Source organism: Trichoplusia ni, chromosome 14, assembly GCF_003590095.1.
Source record: "Trichoplusia ni isolate ovarian cell line Hi5 chromosome 14, tn1, whole genome shotgun sequence".
Taxonomy (NCBI): domain Eukaryota; kingdom Metazoa; phylum Arthropoda; class Insecta; order Lepidoptera; family Noctuidae; genus Trichoplusia; species Trichoplusia ni.
Genome location: NC_039491.1, coordinates 11,760,181 through 11,777,596, shown reverse-complemented (window position 1 = coordinate 11,777,596; position 17,416 = coordinate 11,760,181). Strand labels below are relative to the sequence as shown.

Here is a 17,416-nt window from a genome sequence, read left to right as displayed (position 1 = left end):
CCAGCTGCCCATGAGTTCTCAAAACAATTGTTAGAAATTGGTGACGGCAAAATACAAATCGACAGAACCAACGGATTGATCGCTGTACCGAACAATTTTTGTACAATTGCGCAATCGATAGATGAATGATTGAATGTGTTTTTCCGAATATTGTTCAGAATTACAGAAATCATGATTGGTTGACAGAACGCGCCATTTTAGCACCGAAAAACATTCATGTCAATGCAATTAATTTTCAAATTCAAGCGAAACTGCCAGGCGTAGTCACGAAATATAAATCAATTGACAGTGTTATGAATCAAGATGAGGCAATGAATTATCCAATTGAATTTTTAAATTCATTGGAGCCGGCTGGTATGCCACCGCATTGCTTGAATCTGAAAGTTGGTTCTTCGATTATATTATTGCGAAATATTAATCCACCAAAACTGTGTAACGGAACCAGATTGGCAGTGAAAAGTCATTGCCAAATTTGATTGAAGCTACGATCTTAACTGGTAAATCAAAAGGAGAAGTTGTTTTGATACCGCGTATACCTATGATTCCAACTGATATGCCTTTGAGTTCAAACGTTTACAATATCCTGTGCGTTTATCATTTGCGATGTCCATCAACAAGGCCCAAGGTCAAACACTTCACGTTTGTGGTGTGAATTTGGAGGAACATTGTTTTTCACATGGCCAGTTATATGTTGCCTGTTCCAGAGTCGGTACCCCCCAGCCGTTTATTTATTAAATATTATTATAAAAAGTAGTATTATTAAAAGTATTATTTTTAAAACAAAAAATATTGTTTATCCAAATGTTTTGGATTAAGTGTGTTGTAAATAGCTAGCAATTGATTTCGATTTTAAATAAAATATTTTTTGATTAAATAATGAATTTGATGTTCCGATTTGTTTATTTTATTTCACTTTATACGTAGCGAAGCACGTACCGGGCCGCTAGTTAAATTATAATTTATTGTGAAGTGTCACATAGATAATAATATATTTAAGACTCTTACTGGCCAATACTCTTTTACATGTCAGAACTGATACTGCTCATAGTTTACATGATATGTTTTGTAGGTGTGATGAATGCGCGAAGAGATACCACTTCACGTGCTTGGAGCCGCCGCTAAACAAAAATCCCAAGAACGAGGATACTCGTGGCATTGCGCCGACTGCGACCCACTGTAAGTTATTTAATTGAATAAAAAGATGACAGAATATTTTACAAAATGGAATTGATTTCATAAAATATGTAATATAAAATCAAGAAGAAATCATTTTTTTGAAAAAAAACTGCCCATTAGTAAAAATATGCTTTCTATTAGCGTATTACCTTCAAACCTTCCATAAAAAAAAAATGATGTAATTTTAACCGTCATTTTTATGTTTACAGGATATCGAGGAAAACGTCTGAAAGGTTCTTAATAATATGAAATATGGTCGACCTTTATTATAATCGCAAATTGGTATTACTTAAGTTATTGTCTTACATATAATGTGCATACCACAGTCTCAGTTGGATCTTGATTTATATTTTTTTGAATTATGAATTTTATTTTTACAAAGTGTGTTGTATTAGAAATACATGCTGAGAATACTGGTTTATGCAATGAATGTTTATGTCAGTAGTTAAGATTGAATTAATGAAAATATAGATAGATGAAGATAACCAAAGACTTTTATTGGCCTCTATATATTATCGTCTTATTTGTCTCATAATTTGTGATGTTATGAATCAAGTTATGTTTTGAAATTATCTCAATAAGTTTAATATTACTTATTAAAAAAATCATCTGATATTTATCTATAACTAACCACCCGCTTGCCGGCAGTCTCAAGACATGACGCACTCGTTCAACATTGGCTAAAAATAAATTGAATTGAATCAATCTCAGCACCGTGTTTCATTCTTGCTCGATTTAAATACCCACTTGTTTTCTTGATCTATTTAAAGAACTGTGTGATTTCCATCTTTATCAGGTTGAAAACAATAGGTCAGTAAATAATTGGGTCATCGCTTTTTCCTCAATTAAAGTTTCATCATAATAAAGAGGAATGATGCGATTCTTAGTTACCTATATTGTGATTACTGAAGAAAGATGCACATTTTTTTGTGATTGACCTCTACGATATTTTCTATTGACGAAAATAGTTTCTAACCCAAACAAATAAAATATGCCAAAAATTTATCATCAACATAAGTGTAATAAAATTTTAATGTGACGTAAATGATGAATCTCGTACACCTAAAAGGCGTAGTTCATTTACGGAAAATACTTTGCACCCGCTACCAGCACTGCTGTCGGCACTAATTTTGCACTCAGCGAGTATAGCTTAGCAACACTGACCATATGACCGTGACTGACAGTGCGGAGTGCGAATCTGTCAAAATAGGCAAAACTGTCAAAAGTTAACTTATAACCAGTAGAAAGTGAAGTGAATATCTTTTGAGGATCAACCGACCAAAATAAACACTGTTATATTATTTACGAAACGAAGCAACGAAAAAAATGGATAAAATATTTGCATTGCGCCTACGAACCTGCTTATGTTCTGTGAGGAGGAATTATTGTACCCCGCCTCCGAGTTCATCTGGCTCAGCTGGATCCTCATCAGGACCAATGAATATGTCCCCGAGATATAAACCTACTGAATTCCAGAAGTTTATTTTAGTGTGGACCAAAAAGTACAAGACCAAAGATGAGATCCCTCAATATGTTTCGTACGTTAATCTTCACCTTTATTTTATTTATGTAATAGCCTTATCAAAAGAAGGTGTTGTTTTTACATCAGAATATTAATTCATAATAAGTAACAATTTGCACAACTATATCAGACAGTAAATCAGTCATAAAATTTGATGTCCTACATGACCTTGAATCAATTCTTCTTGCTATGTAAGATCACTACATTGAAATATTTATTATCCCTAACTGACTCATACACAGCAAGATGTATCCTCAAGTAAGACAAAGTAATGAGAATAATATGTTTGCTATGTCAGAGTTTTACACCTTATTTAGTGATGTTCAATTGAACTTTTATTGACAAACGTTTTTATTCCAGTGCTGAAGTCATAGACAGGTCTCGTAGTCAGGCCAGAATTAAACTTTCGAATGTCCTCATGCTAATGACAGCTCTTGCTAGTTTTGGAGCCATAATGGTTGGAAAATCTGCGGCAAAGAGGGGGGAATCTGTCCACCAAATGAACTTAGACTGGCATAAGAAATATGAAGAGGAATACAAGGAAAAACAAGCTGCTGGCTCAGCTTCAAAGTAAAACAATTAATGTAAGCTTTGTAACAAATATAACACAAATATTTTGAGTAGTCAGTAGTACTTTCTTGATCATATATTGTTTTATGTCAATTTAAATAAACTTATAAACATGTTATTATTTATTTTTCTAAAAAAAAGATTTGTAGTATGTGCCTATTATTGTTAAGCAGATAAATAAACCAATAATAATTTACCTGTAAATAGTAAAATAAAGCTTTTGAATTAAATAAATGCTACTTTTCTTAAGGGTTTCCTTATCTAAATAACTTGATGTGTATGCAATGACTAAGGTATTGAAAATACTGATTAAAAAATTTCTTTTGTAAAAAAAAAAGGTCTCAAAAGGCTATCAAGGTTCAGAAAAACACTATCAAGTTACAATTTCAATAATATATTTCTGATGACTATGCAAGCAAAAATGTTATACATTTAAATCAGTTTGATAACTATATAGCACCACCTAATGGAACTTGATTTATAATCTTGTCTGAACACAAATGATTTTATCTTATCGTTATCATAAAAAGCTTAAAATATTAATAAACAATACAGATAAACCCACTTTCTTGTTAGAATTTTAAAGGTAAGAAAGTATGGCATTTTGGGGTTACAGCTAAACCAGGAAATCAAAAAATACAAAAATTAAAAGAAATTCAACAGTCTCTAAATTCTATTTATATGTATATACACTATCAATTCCATAACAAAATTCATCAGTCTTCATAAATTATCAGGCTTGTAATGACTTCTGCATTTCTCAGTGAACAGTTTCGTAGTTTTTTCTTGAATAACTTCTTCAACACTGAGTTCCGTTTGCAAGAGTCTTAACTGAAATAGAATAAATAAATTAGTTTTTGTTAAATTTCTGCTAAGTACTTCATACAAGAAGCATCGGATCAGATCATTTACCTTTTTTTGTTCAGCTTTCAAATTTTTCATAATATCGAAATCATCAGGCTTTTCGTCTTTAGCGGCTTTTAGTTTCTTGACTGTCTCGGCAGTGGATACAATGCAATTTTTGATGACAGTCTCTCTTTCTGAATGTCCTTTTTGGATCTGTGAATGTAGTTCTTGGCACGCAGATTGAGCATTGATCTTACTTGAAAACGATTCTGTAGGTAAGGACGTGTTAAGCGCATACACAATCTTATCATCTAGAACACGCATCTTTCTCAAGACATCCTAAAAAATAACACAAAGTTTACAAAAATTAAATCAAGCTAGGAGTAATAAATAGGTCATTTAGTAGTCATGTTAAAAACCCGAAATATCTACCTGAAATTCTAAAAAATCGGAACAAATCATTTTGTTAAATAGTTTTAAAAATTAGGTTTATAAATACAATTTTTGGTTACTTTTGTTCCGTACTAAGAGTCGGTTATCGGTTTTATTAAATTTGTAGGTTAGATAATAGTTTTAAACAATCACAGATCTTCATAAATATGCTGGGCAAAGACTTTACAAAAACTTCCAAATTATTTATTTTCATTTATTTATTTTCTCAGTAAATTTGTTTAATTAAAAATCAAATGTCTGTACCTACTTTTTTACGATTAAAACAGGTAATCGTTTATCGATTTTTTTTGTTTTTATATATAAAGTTGATTAGAACATTATTAAAATCTGTACAAATGTTTTAGTATTTCGTTTTCTTTGTTTTAAAATGAGTAGGAGTTAGGAGTAGGCCAATATGTGTTTTATCGTATTATTCTCAATTGTGTATTCATAAATTAAATTCCTAAAATATTCTAATAAAGTGTAAAACGACATCAGTAAGTTAGTGGAGAATGTAAGACAGTTCTTAACAAACGTCATTTTGCCTTTTTAAATTTTATTCTCTATGGCTATACCTTTTTAGTCTATGTGATTCTCCTTTTCGTTTCGACAAGTCAAAATGAAGTACGTTTTTCTGAATTCTTTATTAAATTTTAAGAAATCTAAACAATCTAACATCATTTTGTTTAATATGTGATATTATATAGCAGTGTTGTGATGTTTTCTTATCGTGTGTGATTGATTTTCAGGATCGGACTGTGCGCGTACAGTGGTTACAAGATCTATCCTGGCCATGGTAAAACCATGGTTAAGGTGGACGGCAAGGTTAGTTTCCATTGTTTTGATCACAAATATCTGTCTTAAATCCTTATTGTTATTCCTGCTCTGACCAGGTGAGGAATGATTTAATTTATAAAATACAAATGGGGACCGGCCAAACAATTTGTCAGTAGTACATTAAGTATGTATTTATCACATGATTTTTCACGTAAACACAATACTAATGCCAACTAATTCATCTGTAGAACTTTTCTATTAACATACTGTTTTCATGTACGATGATTAAAAGCATTTATTGTTATTACAGTCCTTCACATTCCTGAACTCAAAATGTGAGGCCGCACATCTGATGAGGAGGAATCCTCGTAAGGTGACATGGACTGTGCTGTACAGGTAAGTTTTCAGCCTGTATTATAACCACGTAATAAAAGGCAACAGTTTTCGCTCGACAGTGTTAGGTTAGTCGATAAAGTTTGGTTGAAGTTAGGTTATGTCTGTGTTTTGTACCATTTACATACTACCCAAATACTTTTCTGAAAGAGTAATTAAATCCTGTAAATTAAGAGCAGACAATTTCCTTTTAAGTAACCTAAATGTACCTTAATCAAATATCCATGATTTTTCAGGCGCAAGTTCAAGAAGGGTCAAGAGGAGGAGCAAGCCAAGAAGCGCACAAGGAGGACCCAGAAGTTCCAGCGTGCTATTGTTGGTGCTTCACTCAGTGACATCATGGCTAAACGTAACATGAAGCCCGAAGTGCGCAAAGCTCAGAGAGAACAGGCAATCAAGTTAGTATCATCCTTAATTCATTTGAATTATTTTTTAGTTTTACAAATGGTTAACTTATAATTAAATATCTTCTTAATACTGACTTATTCCTATTAAAAAACCAATAGATTAAATTTAAACATAAATATGCAAAGTTAAAGATAGCACCAGTATTAGAAAATTAAATTTAAATTATTAATGCATTTAATAAAATATTTCCTTGAATTAATGTAAAAAACACAATAACTTACTAATTATGAATTTGTTTTTAGAGCTGCAAAGGAACAAAAGAAGTCCACAAAGGCCGCCAAGAAGGCCGCAGCCCCAGCACCTAAAGCCAAGACCGCTCCTAAAGCTAAGGCCGCTAAAGTCAGTCAAAAGTCTGCCCCCAGAGTTGGAGGAAAGCGATAAGAACTTAAATAAATACTGATTTTATAAGCCTCAAATTTGGATTTTTATTTATTTATAATTTTCGTAATTTAACGTTTTCCTTCCTTGCCTTTTCTCCTCAAAATTTTAATGCAAATCATTTGCAAGAAATACAAACAAACAGTTTAAGAATCCTATTAATCATGCTGCTGAAACCACAATCCAGGGATAAGGCATTGGTCACTTATTCAGCTCTATTCAACTTGTTTCTGTTAATGCTATAGAGAGCGTTCAGCGCTGCTCGACCGCGATCAGCATTATTCCGCCGCAATCAACGTCGATCGCGGCGAAACAGCTCTGCAGAGATGATTCGCGACAAGTTGTGACCTGTATTGTTACATAGCATTGATTTGATTTATTTATTTACTGTTTTCTATTTCTTCTCCAAGAAGTGAAAAACATTAAAATATCGCACATAGAACTGTCCATGTGACATGTAGAGGGAACAAAACTCAACGAGTAACTCACCGACTTCGCGCCGTACGCAGTACGCACTAGACAGAAGCGTTTCAGCGCTGACATTATGACGGCTATTCTCGTTCTTACGATGCCATTCTCGGATGATAGAAGCAGACCTATATAAGGGAGACAAAATTGGCGAAAACATAAAAACAAATGTGCACATTGTCAGTACGGTTAGCCAACGCACAACGTTGCGGGTTCGATCCCTGCTTAGCAAAAAACATTTTAAGTGGTAATCTTTATGTTCATGTCAATCTGAGAAGCCCTTACGATCCATATCCTTCCAGTGGCACTGGATCACTTCGTCTGGACCTCCATTAAAGTATTCGACTGCAACTAATACAATTGTCGTGTTTTATAGGCTTCCCAGAAAAATATAATATCAATAACAACGTCTCGCAAATTCCGAGATTGAGATTTTTTGGAGTCACTTTCCAAAAATACTTAAGTTTTAAGTAGGTATTGAACGAAAAACAGGTACAAAATAAAGGGGATAAAATACTGTCTTTTACTTTCTCGTTTTTTTTATGTATTCTAATTACAAGTTTAGTTACGTTCTGAGCAGCTTTACACTACAAATTTGCCATTTTTCATAATCTGTTATGGCGTCAATGCGGGTGGATAAACATAAATAAATCTATTCTCCAGGATATCCATTATATAACTTTTATTTTATAGGATGGAACTAAATGATTATGTAACATAGCAAAATTAAACCACACAAATATAATTTAAACATTTATTCTCATCACTGGTACAGAATGTTTATCTACAATATCTGCCTTCTTGATTTCATAATTTATTACAGACATAAGCAATAACTTATGTAAGATGGGAGTGGAAGTATTTAAAACTAAGTGCATTTACGACTTGGCAAGGGTGTCTGCCTTGGCAACAACCTCTTCAATGGGTCCGACCATGTAGAAAGCTACTTCAGGTAGGTGATCATACTCGCCCTGCAGGATCTTAGAGAAGCCCTTGATAGTCTCCTCAAGGGGCACCAGCTTGCCAGCGTGTCCAGTGAACACCTCAGCAACCTGGAAGGGCTGTGACAGGAACCTCTGGATCTTACGGGCACGAGCCACAGTCAGCTTGTCTTCCTCAGACAATTCATCCATACCCAGGATAGCAATGATGTCCTGCAGAGACTTGTAGTCCTGGAGGATCTTCTGCACACCACGGGCAACATTGTAGTGCTCAGCTCCAATGATGTTGGGGTCCATGATACGGGAGGTGGAGTCAAGAGGGTCCACAGCGGGGTAGATACCCAACTCAGCAATTGCACGGGACAGCACAGTGGTGGCGTCCAAGTGAGCGAAAGTGGTGGCCGGGGCAGGGTCAGTCAAGTCATCAGCAGGCACGTAGATAGCCTGTACTGAGGTGATGGAACCCTTCTTGGTGGTGGTGATACGCTCCTGCATGGTACCCATGTCAGTGGCCAGAGTGGGTTGGTAACCTACAGCTGAGGGGATACGACCCAGCAGAGCAGATACCTCAGAACCAGCTTGAGTGAAACGGAAAATGTTGTCAATGAACAGCAGTACGTCTTGTCCTTCCTGGTCACGGAAGTACTCAGCCACAGTCAGACCGGTCAGGGCGACACGGGCACGCGCGCCGGGGGGCTCGTTCATCTGACCGTACACAAGAGATACCTTCGAGGTCTTGTCCTTCAGGGAGATGACACCAGACTCAATCATTTCCTGGTACAAGTCGTTTCCTTCACGGGTACGCTCTCCTACACCCGCGAACACGGAGTAACCACCGTGAGCCTTGGCGACGTTGTTGATCAGTTCCATGATAAGTACGGTCTTACCGACTCCGGCACCGCCGAACAGACCGATCTTACCTCCCTTGGCGTAGGGAGCGAGGAGGTCCACGACCTTGATGCCAGTGACCAGGATCTCCTGTTGGACAGACATGTCCACGAACTCGGGCGCCTCGGCGTGGATGGCGGCGGTCTTGTCGGTCGGGATGGGACCGCGCTCGTCGATGGGCTCACCGATCACGTTGATGATGCGGCCGAGGGTCTCTGCGCCCACGGGGATACGGATGGGCGAGCCGCAGTCGAGTACGGGCTGGCCGCGGACCAGACCCTCAGTACCGTCCATGGCGATGGTGCGGACGGTGTTCTCTCCCAAGTGCTGCGCCACCTCCAGCACAAGCCGGGGCTGACGGTTCTGTACCTCCAGGGCATTTAGGATGGGTGGAAGGTTGTCTTCGAATTGTACATCCACTACGGCACCAATAACGGCGACCACCTTACCTTGTCCCTTGCCTGCCGCAGCTTTAGCCGCATAATCACGTTTGTTCACTAAGGGGGCTGCGACTAAGGGTGCTTTGTCGGAGGTATTATTTACTACCGTCCTTGTGGCCAAACGGCCGGCCCTGCAGACGGTAGAGAACATTTTCGTTTTGGAGAATCGCTCGAGTAAATGCACAGTAGATGGTCGGAGAGGTCACGAAAGAGGTTCGGCTCGGATTCTTTACGTAACAATTCGACGTTCGGATATCAGTACGAGTGATTACGACATTGCCGTATCCGGATGTACAGAGTATAATATTTGCCTTTTATTCTCGATAAGTTTAATTTATTTGATTTAAAAAATTATAAAAACTAAAACTATAAATAATAATACAATATTACTTAGTTTGTGCGAGGTAGAAATTCACAAATACTATATCAAAAAATTGGGAATTATTTTATTTGGTTTGGGTTGTCCGATTTCCTAATATGTGTTTTAAGTGTTACAAGGTAATTTTCTAATACATATCTTAGAAACCATAATATAGTATAGGACTGAAGAAATTGAACTTTAATATGGAAATAGTGATTTTACATTAAATTTTATTGTATTTTTTCTGTTGTAAGACAATCTCTCAAGTTGTCAATAACTTGTCAAAGTCAACTAGAATGACAGCATTTGACAGCAAGCAAAGCAATGTGATTGATAATATTGTATGTGGAAGTTGAGTACTACGAACAGCGTGTTCGACTTGAATCGAAGTGTTGGTCGAATCTGATATAATACATTTAAGACAATAAATACTTCATAAACACATACTCATAATGGAGTATATTTCTCCTGAATCGGAAACTACGCCAGGCGGCGCTAGAATGTAAGTTGATTTTTAAGGTTAAAGTGTTGTACTTACCTGTTTCTCATTATGGGAAAATAAATACATTTCTATCAGTATTACTTTGTACCCTTTTTAAATACTAATGCTAGCATACAATCTGCAGACATGCTTTATGATTTCATGATTTCATAAATTTGAATATCCTTCTTCCAGATTATGCTGCCAGTGTGCTGTGCCCATAGAACCCAATCCGTCAAACATGTGTGTTGCTTGTTTACGAGCAAATGTTGACATCTCAGATGGTATACCCAAACAAGGCACTCTGTTCTTTTGTAGAGGATGTGAGAGGTAAATATGATTTAATAATACCTTCTCTGAGGCAACCTCCAACCTCCAAGGCTGTAGAATTTGGTTTCTATTACGTAGCTGTAGTTAACTTAAAAAAAACTTTTTTGCTTAGTATAAACTGAGCACTTGCTTAGTATTGTGCAATCAATTCTGCATATTTGATACAACTTTTCTATTTTTTTCATGTCATGTTTTCTATAATTATTCCTTACTATTACAGATATTTGCAGCCTCCAGCAGAATGGGTAGTAGCAGCATTAGAGTCTCGGGAACTGCTTGCTCTGTGCCTCAAGCGATTAAAAGGCCTGAACCGTGTCAAACTGGTTGACGCTGGCTTTGCTTGGACAGAACCACATTCCAAGAGAATTAAGGTAAAGAAACATGAATACATCATGACTAAGATATTTTGTTTTGGCCCTCCCTTCCTCAAAACAATGATAGCACAACAGACAAATTGATAACTAAAAATAAATCATTCAAAATAGGACTATACCTGGCAGATGAACTAAAACAGGCTGCTTGCATTATGTAATCCTTCTCTTTATCTAACTAAAAACCTGTTTATAAACACACATGAATAAAAATAATGAGAGGAAGTAGAATAGCAATAAGTTCTTGAGAAATGGGAACTTATTCTTCATAGGCCTTTATTAGTTTTAATGAGTTCCTACCCAGTTATAAATTTACTAAAACACTTTATTTTCCAGGTTAAATTGACAGTACAAGGAGAAGTGATGGGAGGAGCAGTACTTCAACAAACCTTCATTGTGGAGTTCAGTATACAGCATCAGATGTGTGATGCTTGCCACAGGTCTGAAGCTCAAGACTACTGGCGTGCCTTAGTGCAAGTGCGACAGAGAGCCAACAACAGGAAGACATTCTATTACCTGGAACAGCTGATTTTGAAACATAAGGCTCATGAAAATACCCTTGGTATTAAGCCTAAACATGGTTAGTATATATTTATGTTATGAAGTTCAAATGATATGTTTCAAAGCAACTGAATAATTAGTAATTTATATAAATTAAATTTGCGACACAGAGGGCCTCTTTAGCCTATTTGTACAGATTGGTTTGGTGACAAATACTTTTGTGACCCTTAAATTTATGACCGCAACAACCATTGCTACTATAAAAATAAATACTAATTAAGTAATTCTTGTTAAAGTGGCTGCAAAAATATGATATGTATTTTTCATTATCTATCATTATTCATGAGATACAGCCTAGTGACGGACAGACAAACAGAAATTTCTGCCTCAGTAATAGGGTTCTGTTTTTACCCTATGGCTTCTCTATAATCTAACCAAATACTTTTTTTTGACAGATGGATTAGATTTCTTTTATGCAACCGAAAATCACGCTCGCAAGATGGTTGACTTCATCCAGTCAGTCCTGCCAATAAAATGTCAGCATTCCAAGAAACTTATATCACATGACATCCATAGTAACGTCTATAACTACAAGTTCACATTTAGTATTGAAATTGTACCATTATCTAAGGACAGTGTTGTGTGCCTTCCTAAGAAGTTGACTCAACAACTTGGTGCTATATCACCTATCTGCTTGGTCAACAGAGTGACCAGTACCATTCACCTAATTGATGCTAAAACTGGACAAGGTATGTATGATATATTAGTTCAGAAAAAACCTGAAAGACATTAGGTCTTTTGGTCGTGTTGAAAGCATATTTACAGTCTCGCGATCCCGCCGCGTCTGCTCATGATTAAGGACTCCGGTTGTCCATTTAATAATGAATCATTCTCACGACAGTTACTATCAAAATAAAGTGAATATGAAAGAAAATACAGTAAATTGCTTAAACTCTCTGTTCACAGTCGGTGACAGATTATAACTTTGGTTGATAGCCACCGCTTAAAGTATCAATTTGGTATGATTATGTACGTAATTTAATTGAAAATTGTAATTACCGTATATAAATTTGTTTCAGTGTGTGATTTGTCATCTACCGTTTATTGGAGGAATCCATTTACACCAATATGTAACCCAAAGCAGTTGGTTGAGTACATTGTAATGGACATTGATATACTCAAAGAGCATGTAAGTATATTATACTGTGTAGTATTCACATTCTTTTTTTTAATAATAAAGGGACTAGAGCTATGATATATAAAAAAATATGTTTAGAAAGAGGACAAGTGGACTCCTAAAAATGAGAAATGAGATCCCTGTTGAATTACGTCAACAAAAAATGGAGAGACTTAGTACAAGACGATAAAATATAAAATAAATAATACAATCACACAGTAAGCCTGTAATATTTTTATGTGAAACATATCGGTAGAATTGCTGATCAATGCTCTTTTTAAATGATGATAATCGATAATCGGCCGCAAGTTGAAGATAACACTATTTTGCACATCGTGCATGTATCAATTAATTCAAAATGGGTGACGATTATTTAACTTAGTCTTTCTGAATGAGTTTTAATTTAAGAAAAAGAAAATCATTATGCAAATAATTAATCAGATTTAACATCTCTATGAGGTACTGAAAAGTACTTCTAGATTTAAATAGGATTTTTTGGATTATTTTCTTATTTTTTGGTTTGTAGTGTCACAGTAAGGATCTAATAGTATTTGGGTATGTTATTAAGGACTTATTTTTTTTAGGAAAAGAAAGCATTCCCTGGCCAAGGCATGGTTTCCAGTAAGCATGTGGTGGCAGACGTGTGGGTTGTCAAAGCCAGTGAGCTCGGCTTGGATGTCAGTCCAGTTCACACTAGGACACATTTGGGTCATATTCTGAAACCTGGTGATACAGTTCTGGGGTAAGTCATCTTAATAACGGCCATCTGGCGCTTTTTTTAATAAAAACCTATTTCTTCTTTTATTGCGTAAAGGAAAAAGGAAAAAATTCTCTTTTCCTTTACGCAATAATCTTGTGAAACTTCACCCCTGCTTCCATACGTTTCAGTATTTACATATCTAATAAGTTTAGGGTTTAATTTTTTAACCAAATCAAAATAGCATCGCACAAATACGGTTAATTGCGGGGATGATATCTAAAGATAGAGATAGCGTTGGCGATAAGAATAAAGGATATTCCAATCACGTTGAACTATCGTATGATTATTTTTGTCTTACGATGAGAAAGCATCGTATCATCGTAAAATCTTTGCCAACCGGGTGGTTGCCTTCCCTCTTTGCCTTATATCCCTGAGTATTTCTGACAGGGGCCCGTCGCGAAAAGGAATTGAGTTTGTACCGCCAAGTCCTTCCTATCCTGTTACGTGTCTCATTTTGATTTTAAATCCTCGGTTACTTTATAAATTACTAGCTTAGGTATCGCCTTGGTATCGCCTTACTATCTGCGGCTGGCAAGATACTGGCTCATGTCATCAATAGCCGTCTAGTCAAGCTTGCTGAGAGCTTCCTACCAGAAAGCCAGTGCGGTTTTCGACCAAATAGAGGCACAGTTGATGCCATATTCGTACTTAAACAGCTTCAAGAAAAATTCCTCGAACAGCATCGTGACCTCTACTTGTGCTTTGTGGACCTAGAAAAAGCTTTTGACCGGGTTCCCAGATCCACTCTGTGGATTGTTCTTGAAAAACGGGGATGTCCACCAAAATTTGTTAACTTGATACGCCAGTTCCACGAAGGCATGTTTGCTAGCGTACGCCATGAGGACAACTTCACGGAACGATTTCCGGTCACTAGCGGCGTCAAACAAGGCTGTGTCATGGCCCCGACACTCTTTGCCATTTACTTTTCTGCGGTAATGAGTGATGCCATTGCTAAGTGTGGGGATAAGATCACCCTCAATGTCCGCATGGATAAAAGCGTCTTCGATCTGTCGCGCTTCCGAGCAAAACGCCGGATATCTACTGTCCCTGTTGCGGAGATACAATATGCCGATGATGTCTGCCTTATGGCTGGCAGTCTATCCGATCTCCAGGAATGTCTCGACTATCTAGACGAATCGTGTCGTAAATTCGGTTTGGTAATCAGCGCATCGAAGACCCAGATACTGAAACAGCCTGCAAGGAAAACATCTGCAGACGACACGCCTGTTTACCTCAGAGGCAATCCTTTAGAGGAGGTAGGAACATTTCGGTACCTGGGTAGCCTCGTACGAAGTGACAATCGTCTCGAGTCTGAAATATCTGCAAGGATCGCTAAGGCCGCAGCAGCATTTGGTGGGCTTAACCAACGTGTTTGGAAATCCCATGATCTCAAATTAGGCACTAAGCTAGCTGTATACAAAGCTATTGTACTACCTTTGCTTTTATATGCCTCGGAGACCTGGTGTCTATACAAAGGTGACATTAAACGCCTCGATATCTTCCATCTAAAATGTCTCCGAGCTATTCTCCGCATACGCTGGCAAGATCGAGTTTCCAACACGGAGGTTCTCCGTCGATCAAACATATCGGGTATAGAGGGTTACCTAATAAAGGGACAATTGCGCTGGTGCGGTCACGTTGTCCGTATGGAGTCCTCCAGATTACCCAAAAACTTATTTTACTCCGAGATTAGTACCGGCAAACGTCAGTCTGGAGGGCAGTATTTACGATACAGAGACGTACTGAAGCGCAATCTTAAATCAGTGGGCCTGTCACCAACCTCTTGGGAGCAGCTAGCTACACAAAGACCAGAGTGGCGAAGAGCTGTTCATCAGAGCATACAAGACTTTGAACAGCGGCGTCTTGAAAACTTAGACGCCAAACGCGAGCTCCGAAAATCCCGTCCCAAGCCCTCCTACAATAACACCTACAATGCGCAAGGACAACTCTACTGCGCTACTTGTGACCGCGTGTTCAAGACCAAGTTTGGTTTCGCAAGTCATATACGAGCACATGATCGAAACCAAGCTGCCAGTATATGCCAGGGTGTCGCTGTCGACGGAAACGTCTAGGAGGACATCATCATCAAATTACTAGCTTTTCGCCCGCGAGGTCGGTTATATCGCGTTTCCAAGAGAACTCTTCAAAAGTCCGGGATAAAAACTCCTATCCTATGTTCTTTTTCAAGGTCAACTCTATCTATATCAAATTTCGTTAAAATCAGTTCAGTGGTTTGGACGTGAAAGCGTAACAGACAGACAGACAGAGTTACTTTCGCATTTATAATATTAGTAGGGATTAATATTAATAATTGTTAAAAAAATCAAATGCTTTTAATTTATTTTACATTGGGTTGATCGCATTCTGATAGGATTTATAGATAACAGCTGATTTGATTCAACAGTTGCTATTAAATTTCGTCATAACTTAAAAATGCAGGTATCCTTTCGATACGCATTGAAAAAGACAAAATAATATACTTATATTTGCGCTAAATGCGAATGATTCTAAACCCAATTAAACAACGAGATAGTTGTAATAACCTTGTCTGCAATTATGTTCAGAAAGTTGTTTGTTAATTTTCCTTAACATTGTGTTTTTATTTTGCTTTTTTTACCGTCGAGACGCGTCTTTTGACAATCAAATTCTGATAAGTTAATAAGGACAGATTTGATTTAATCACAGATATTGAATTTCGACATACCTTAAAAAATAAAGAATAACATTCCTTTATGGTAACGATATTATAATCTTTTAATATATCTTTGTCTGTATCTCTGCATACTATTATAAAACAAAGTACCTCGTAACGTCTGTGTTTCTAGAAAATGCAAGTAATAAAAAAACACGAACAGACTTTTATATAGTTTTCACCTATGAAGGAAGTGATCCAAACGATGGTTTGACTATATTATAAGACAATGTTTTGTTTAAGTTGTTGAAATATGACGGTAAATGCATACCTAGAAAAATCTACCTCCATTTGTAAGTTTACACATGCAGAAAAGTTCAAGACTCTTTCCAAATGAAAGTAATGTACTTATTTTTTTGTAGGTCTACTAAGTTGTATCCCGGAATAACATCCCTAAATACTTTGCGTGTCTATTTCAATACCTGTCGTACCTGATATGTACAAAAAATATGTTGACAAAATGATTCAATTTCAGTTACAACATCGGCGATTCCAACGTTAACGATTCGAACTTCGACAAACTGGACCCCAGTTTAGTTCCAGACGTGTTTCTGGTCAAGAAGTTCTACGGCGAGAAGTCGGCTAGACGTCGTGCGCGTGCCTGGAAACTGAAACATATGGCCGAAGAGCTGCATGAAGGCCTTAGCTCTACAAATGAGTAAGTATCAAATCTGGCATTTCTTTTAGGGCCGATTTTTCAATCATCAGTTAACTTTTATCTGAGAAATAAATATGGCCGTCTGACATATTTTCTACTCAAAAGCTGTCAAACATATTCGTCAGATTTCTAGCGATTGAAAAATCGGCCCTTATAGTAATTAACACACGAACAAGCTAAAACCTTAGTAATCGGTCAGATTCCTTATTATTTATCAAAAAAACAAAGAGAAATATTATGTGAAGAAGTTTTAAGTAATAAATCGAGAGAAATGTTGTTTTATAAACTCGAGTACTAAAGTAAATATTTAAATAAATAACATTTATCATAAGGGCCCTTGACATACATGGCCATCTTGTGATATTTCGTAATTTAATAGTAAACAAAAATGTGAGGATTAATAAATATGTACTTGAATGATAAACCTTACTGATTGATTGTGTAATTTGTGATCAATACGTCAGCAAAAACATGCAATATTTCTCTGTCAGAAATGCAATCGGCTAAGATAAATTGCATTAGGCGCCCATTTGTATATGTTTCGTTCAAGTAAATTAATGCAAAACGTTTTTCAGGGACTACAACGATTTCTTGGATGACTTAGAAGAGGACCCAGCTTTCAGGCAAAACGTGAATATATTCAAGGATGAACAGAAAATACCAGTCGACACGGATGAGATCGACCCGTCGCTACCTCGCATCACATTGGCTGAGATGTTGGACGACTTGGTCATCGAAGACGTGGACATGACCGAAGTCTAAATATGTTTTTTATGTTGAAGTTAATATAAAATTATTAACAATATTTGATGTTTCTTTTACACTAAAGGTCAAGTGGTAAACATG

At 36.7% G+C, this 17,416-nt stretch overlaps 5 protein-coding genes across 5 annotated transcripts; 3 read left to right on the top strand and 2 right to left on the bottom strand.

Annotated features, from left to right (window-relative positions):
- The first annotated feature begins 2,398 nt into the window (after nt 1-2,398).
- Nucleotides 2,399-3,386, top strand: LOC113500740 (UPF0389 protein CG9231-like). The gene is made up of 2 exons (XM_026881622.1): nt 2,399-2,714; nt 3,059-3,386. The coding sequence occupies exons 1-2, from the start codon at nt 2,503-2,505 to the stop codon at nt 3,270-3,272; spliced, it is 426 nt and encodes a 141-aa protein (XP_026737423.1). The 5' UTR covers nt 2,399-2,502; the 3' UTR covers nt 3,273-3,386.
- Nucleotides 3,387-3,919: 533 nt separating this feature from the next.
- LOC113500741 (coiled-coil domain-containing protein 58-like) lies at nt 3,920-4,667 on the bottom strand. The gene is made up of 3 exons (XM_026881623.1): nt 4,547-4,667; nt 4,181-4,453; nt 3,920-4,099 (listed from the first exon to the last, which is right to left on the bottom strand). The coding sequence occupies exons 1-3, from the start codon at nt 4,574-4,576 to the stop codon at nt 3,992-3,994; spliced, it is 411 nt and encodes a 136-aa protein (XP_026737424.1). The 5' UTR covers nt 4,577-4,667; the 3' UTR covers nt 3,920-3,991.
- A 413-nt stretch (nt 4,668-5,080) lies between these two features.
- Nucleotides 5,081-6,540, top strand: LOC113500739 (60S ribosomal protein L24). The gene is made up of 5 exons (XM_026881621.1): nt 5,081-5,170; nt 5,296-5,371; nt 5,634-5,719; nt 5,953-6,114; nt 6,367-6,540. Exons 1-5 carry the CDS (start codon nt 5,166-5,168, stop codon nt 6,503-6,505), a joined length of 468 nt encoding a protein of 155 aa, XP_026737422.1. The 5' UTR covers nt 5,081-5,165; the 3' UTR covers nt 6,506-6,540.
- A 1,170-nt stretch (nt 6,541-7,710) lies between these two features.
- On the bottom strand, nt 7,711-9,501 carry LOC113500738 (ATP synthase subunit beta, mitochondrial-like). The gene has a single exon (XM_026881620.1). The coding sequence runs from the start codon at nt 9,388-9,390 to the stop codon at nt 7,849-7,851; it is 1,542 nt and encodes a 513-aa protein (XP_026737421.1). The 5' UTR covers nt 9,391-9,501; the 3' UTR covers nt 7,711-7,848.
- A 410-nt stretch (nt 9,502-9,911) lies between these two features.
- On the top strand, nt 9,912-17,375 carry LOC113500737 (60S ribosomal export protein NMD3). Its single transcript, XM_026881619.1, has 9 exons — nt 9,912-10,102; nt 10,277-10,411; nt 10,632-10,782; nt 11,119-11,362; nt 11,739-12,032; nt 12,363-12,472; nt 13,045-13,202; nt 16,388-16,570; nt 17,146-17,375. The coding sequence occupies exons 1-9, from the start codon at nt 10,053-10,055 to the stop codon at nt 17,330-17,332; spliced, it is 1,512 nt and encodes a 503-aa protein (XP_026737420.1). The 5' UTR covers nt 9,912-10,052; the 3' UTR covers nt 17,333-17,375.
- The last annotated feature ends 41 nt before the right edge of the window (nt 17,376-17,416 follow it).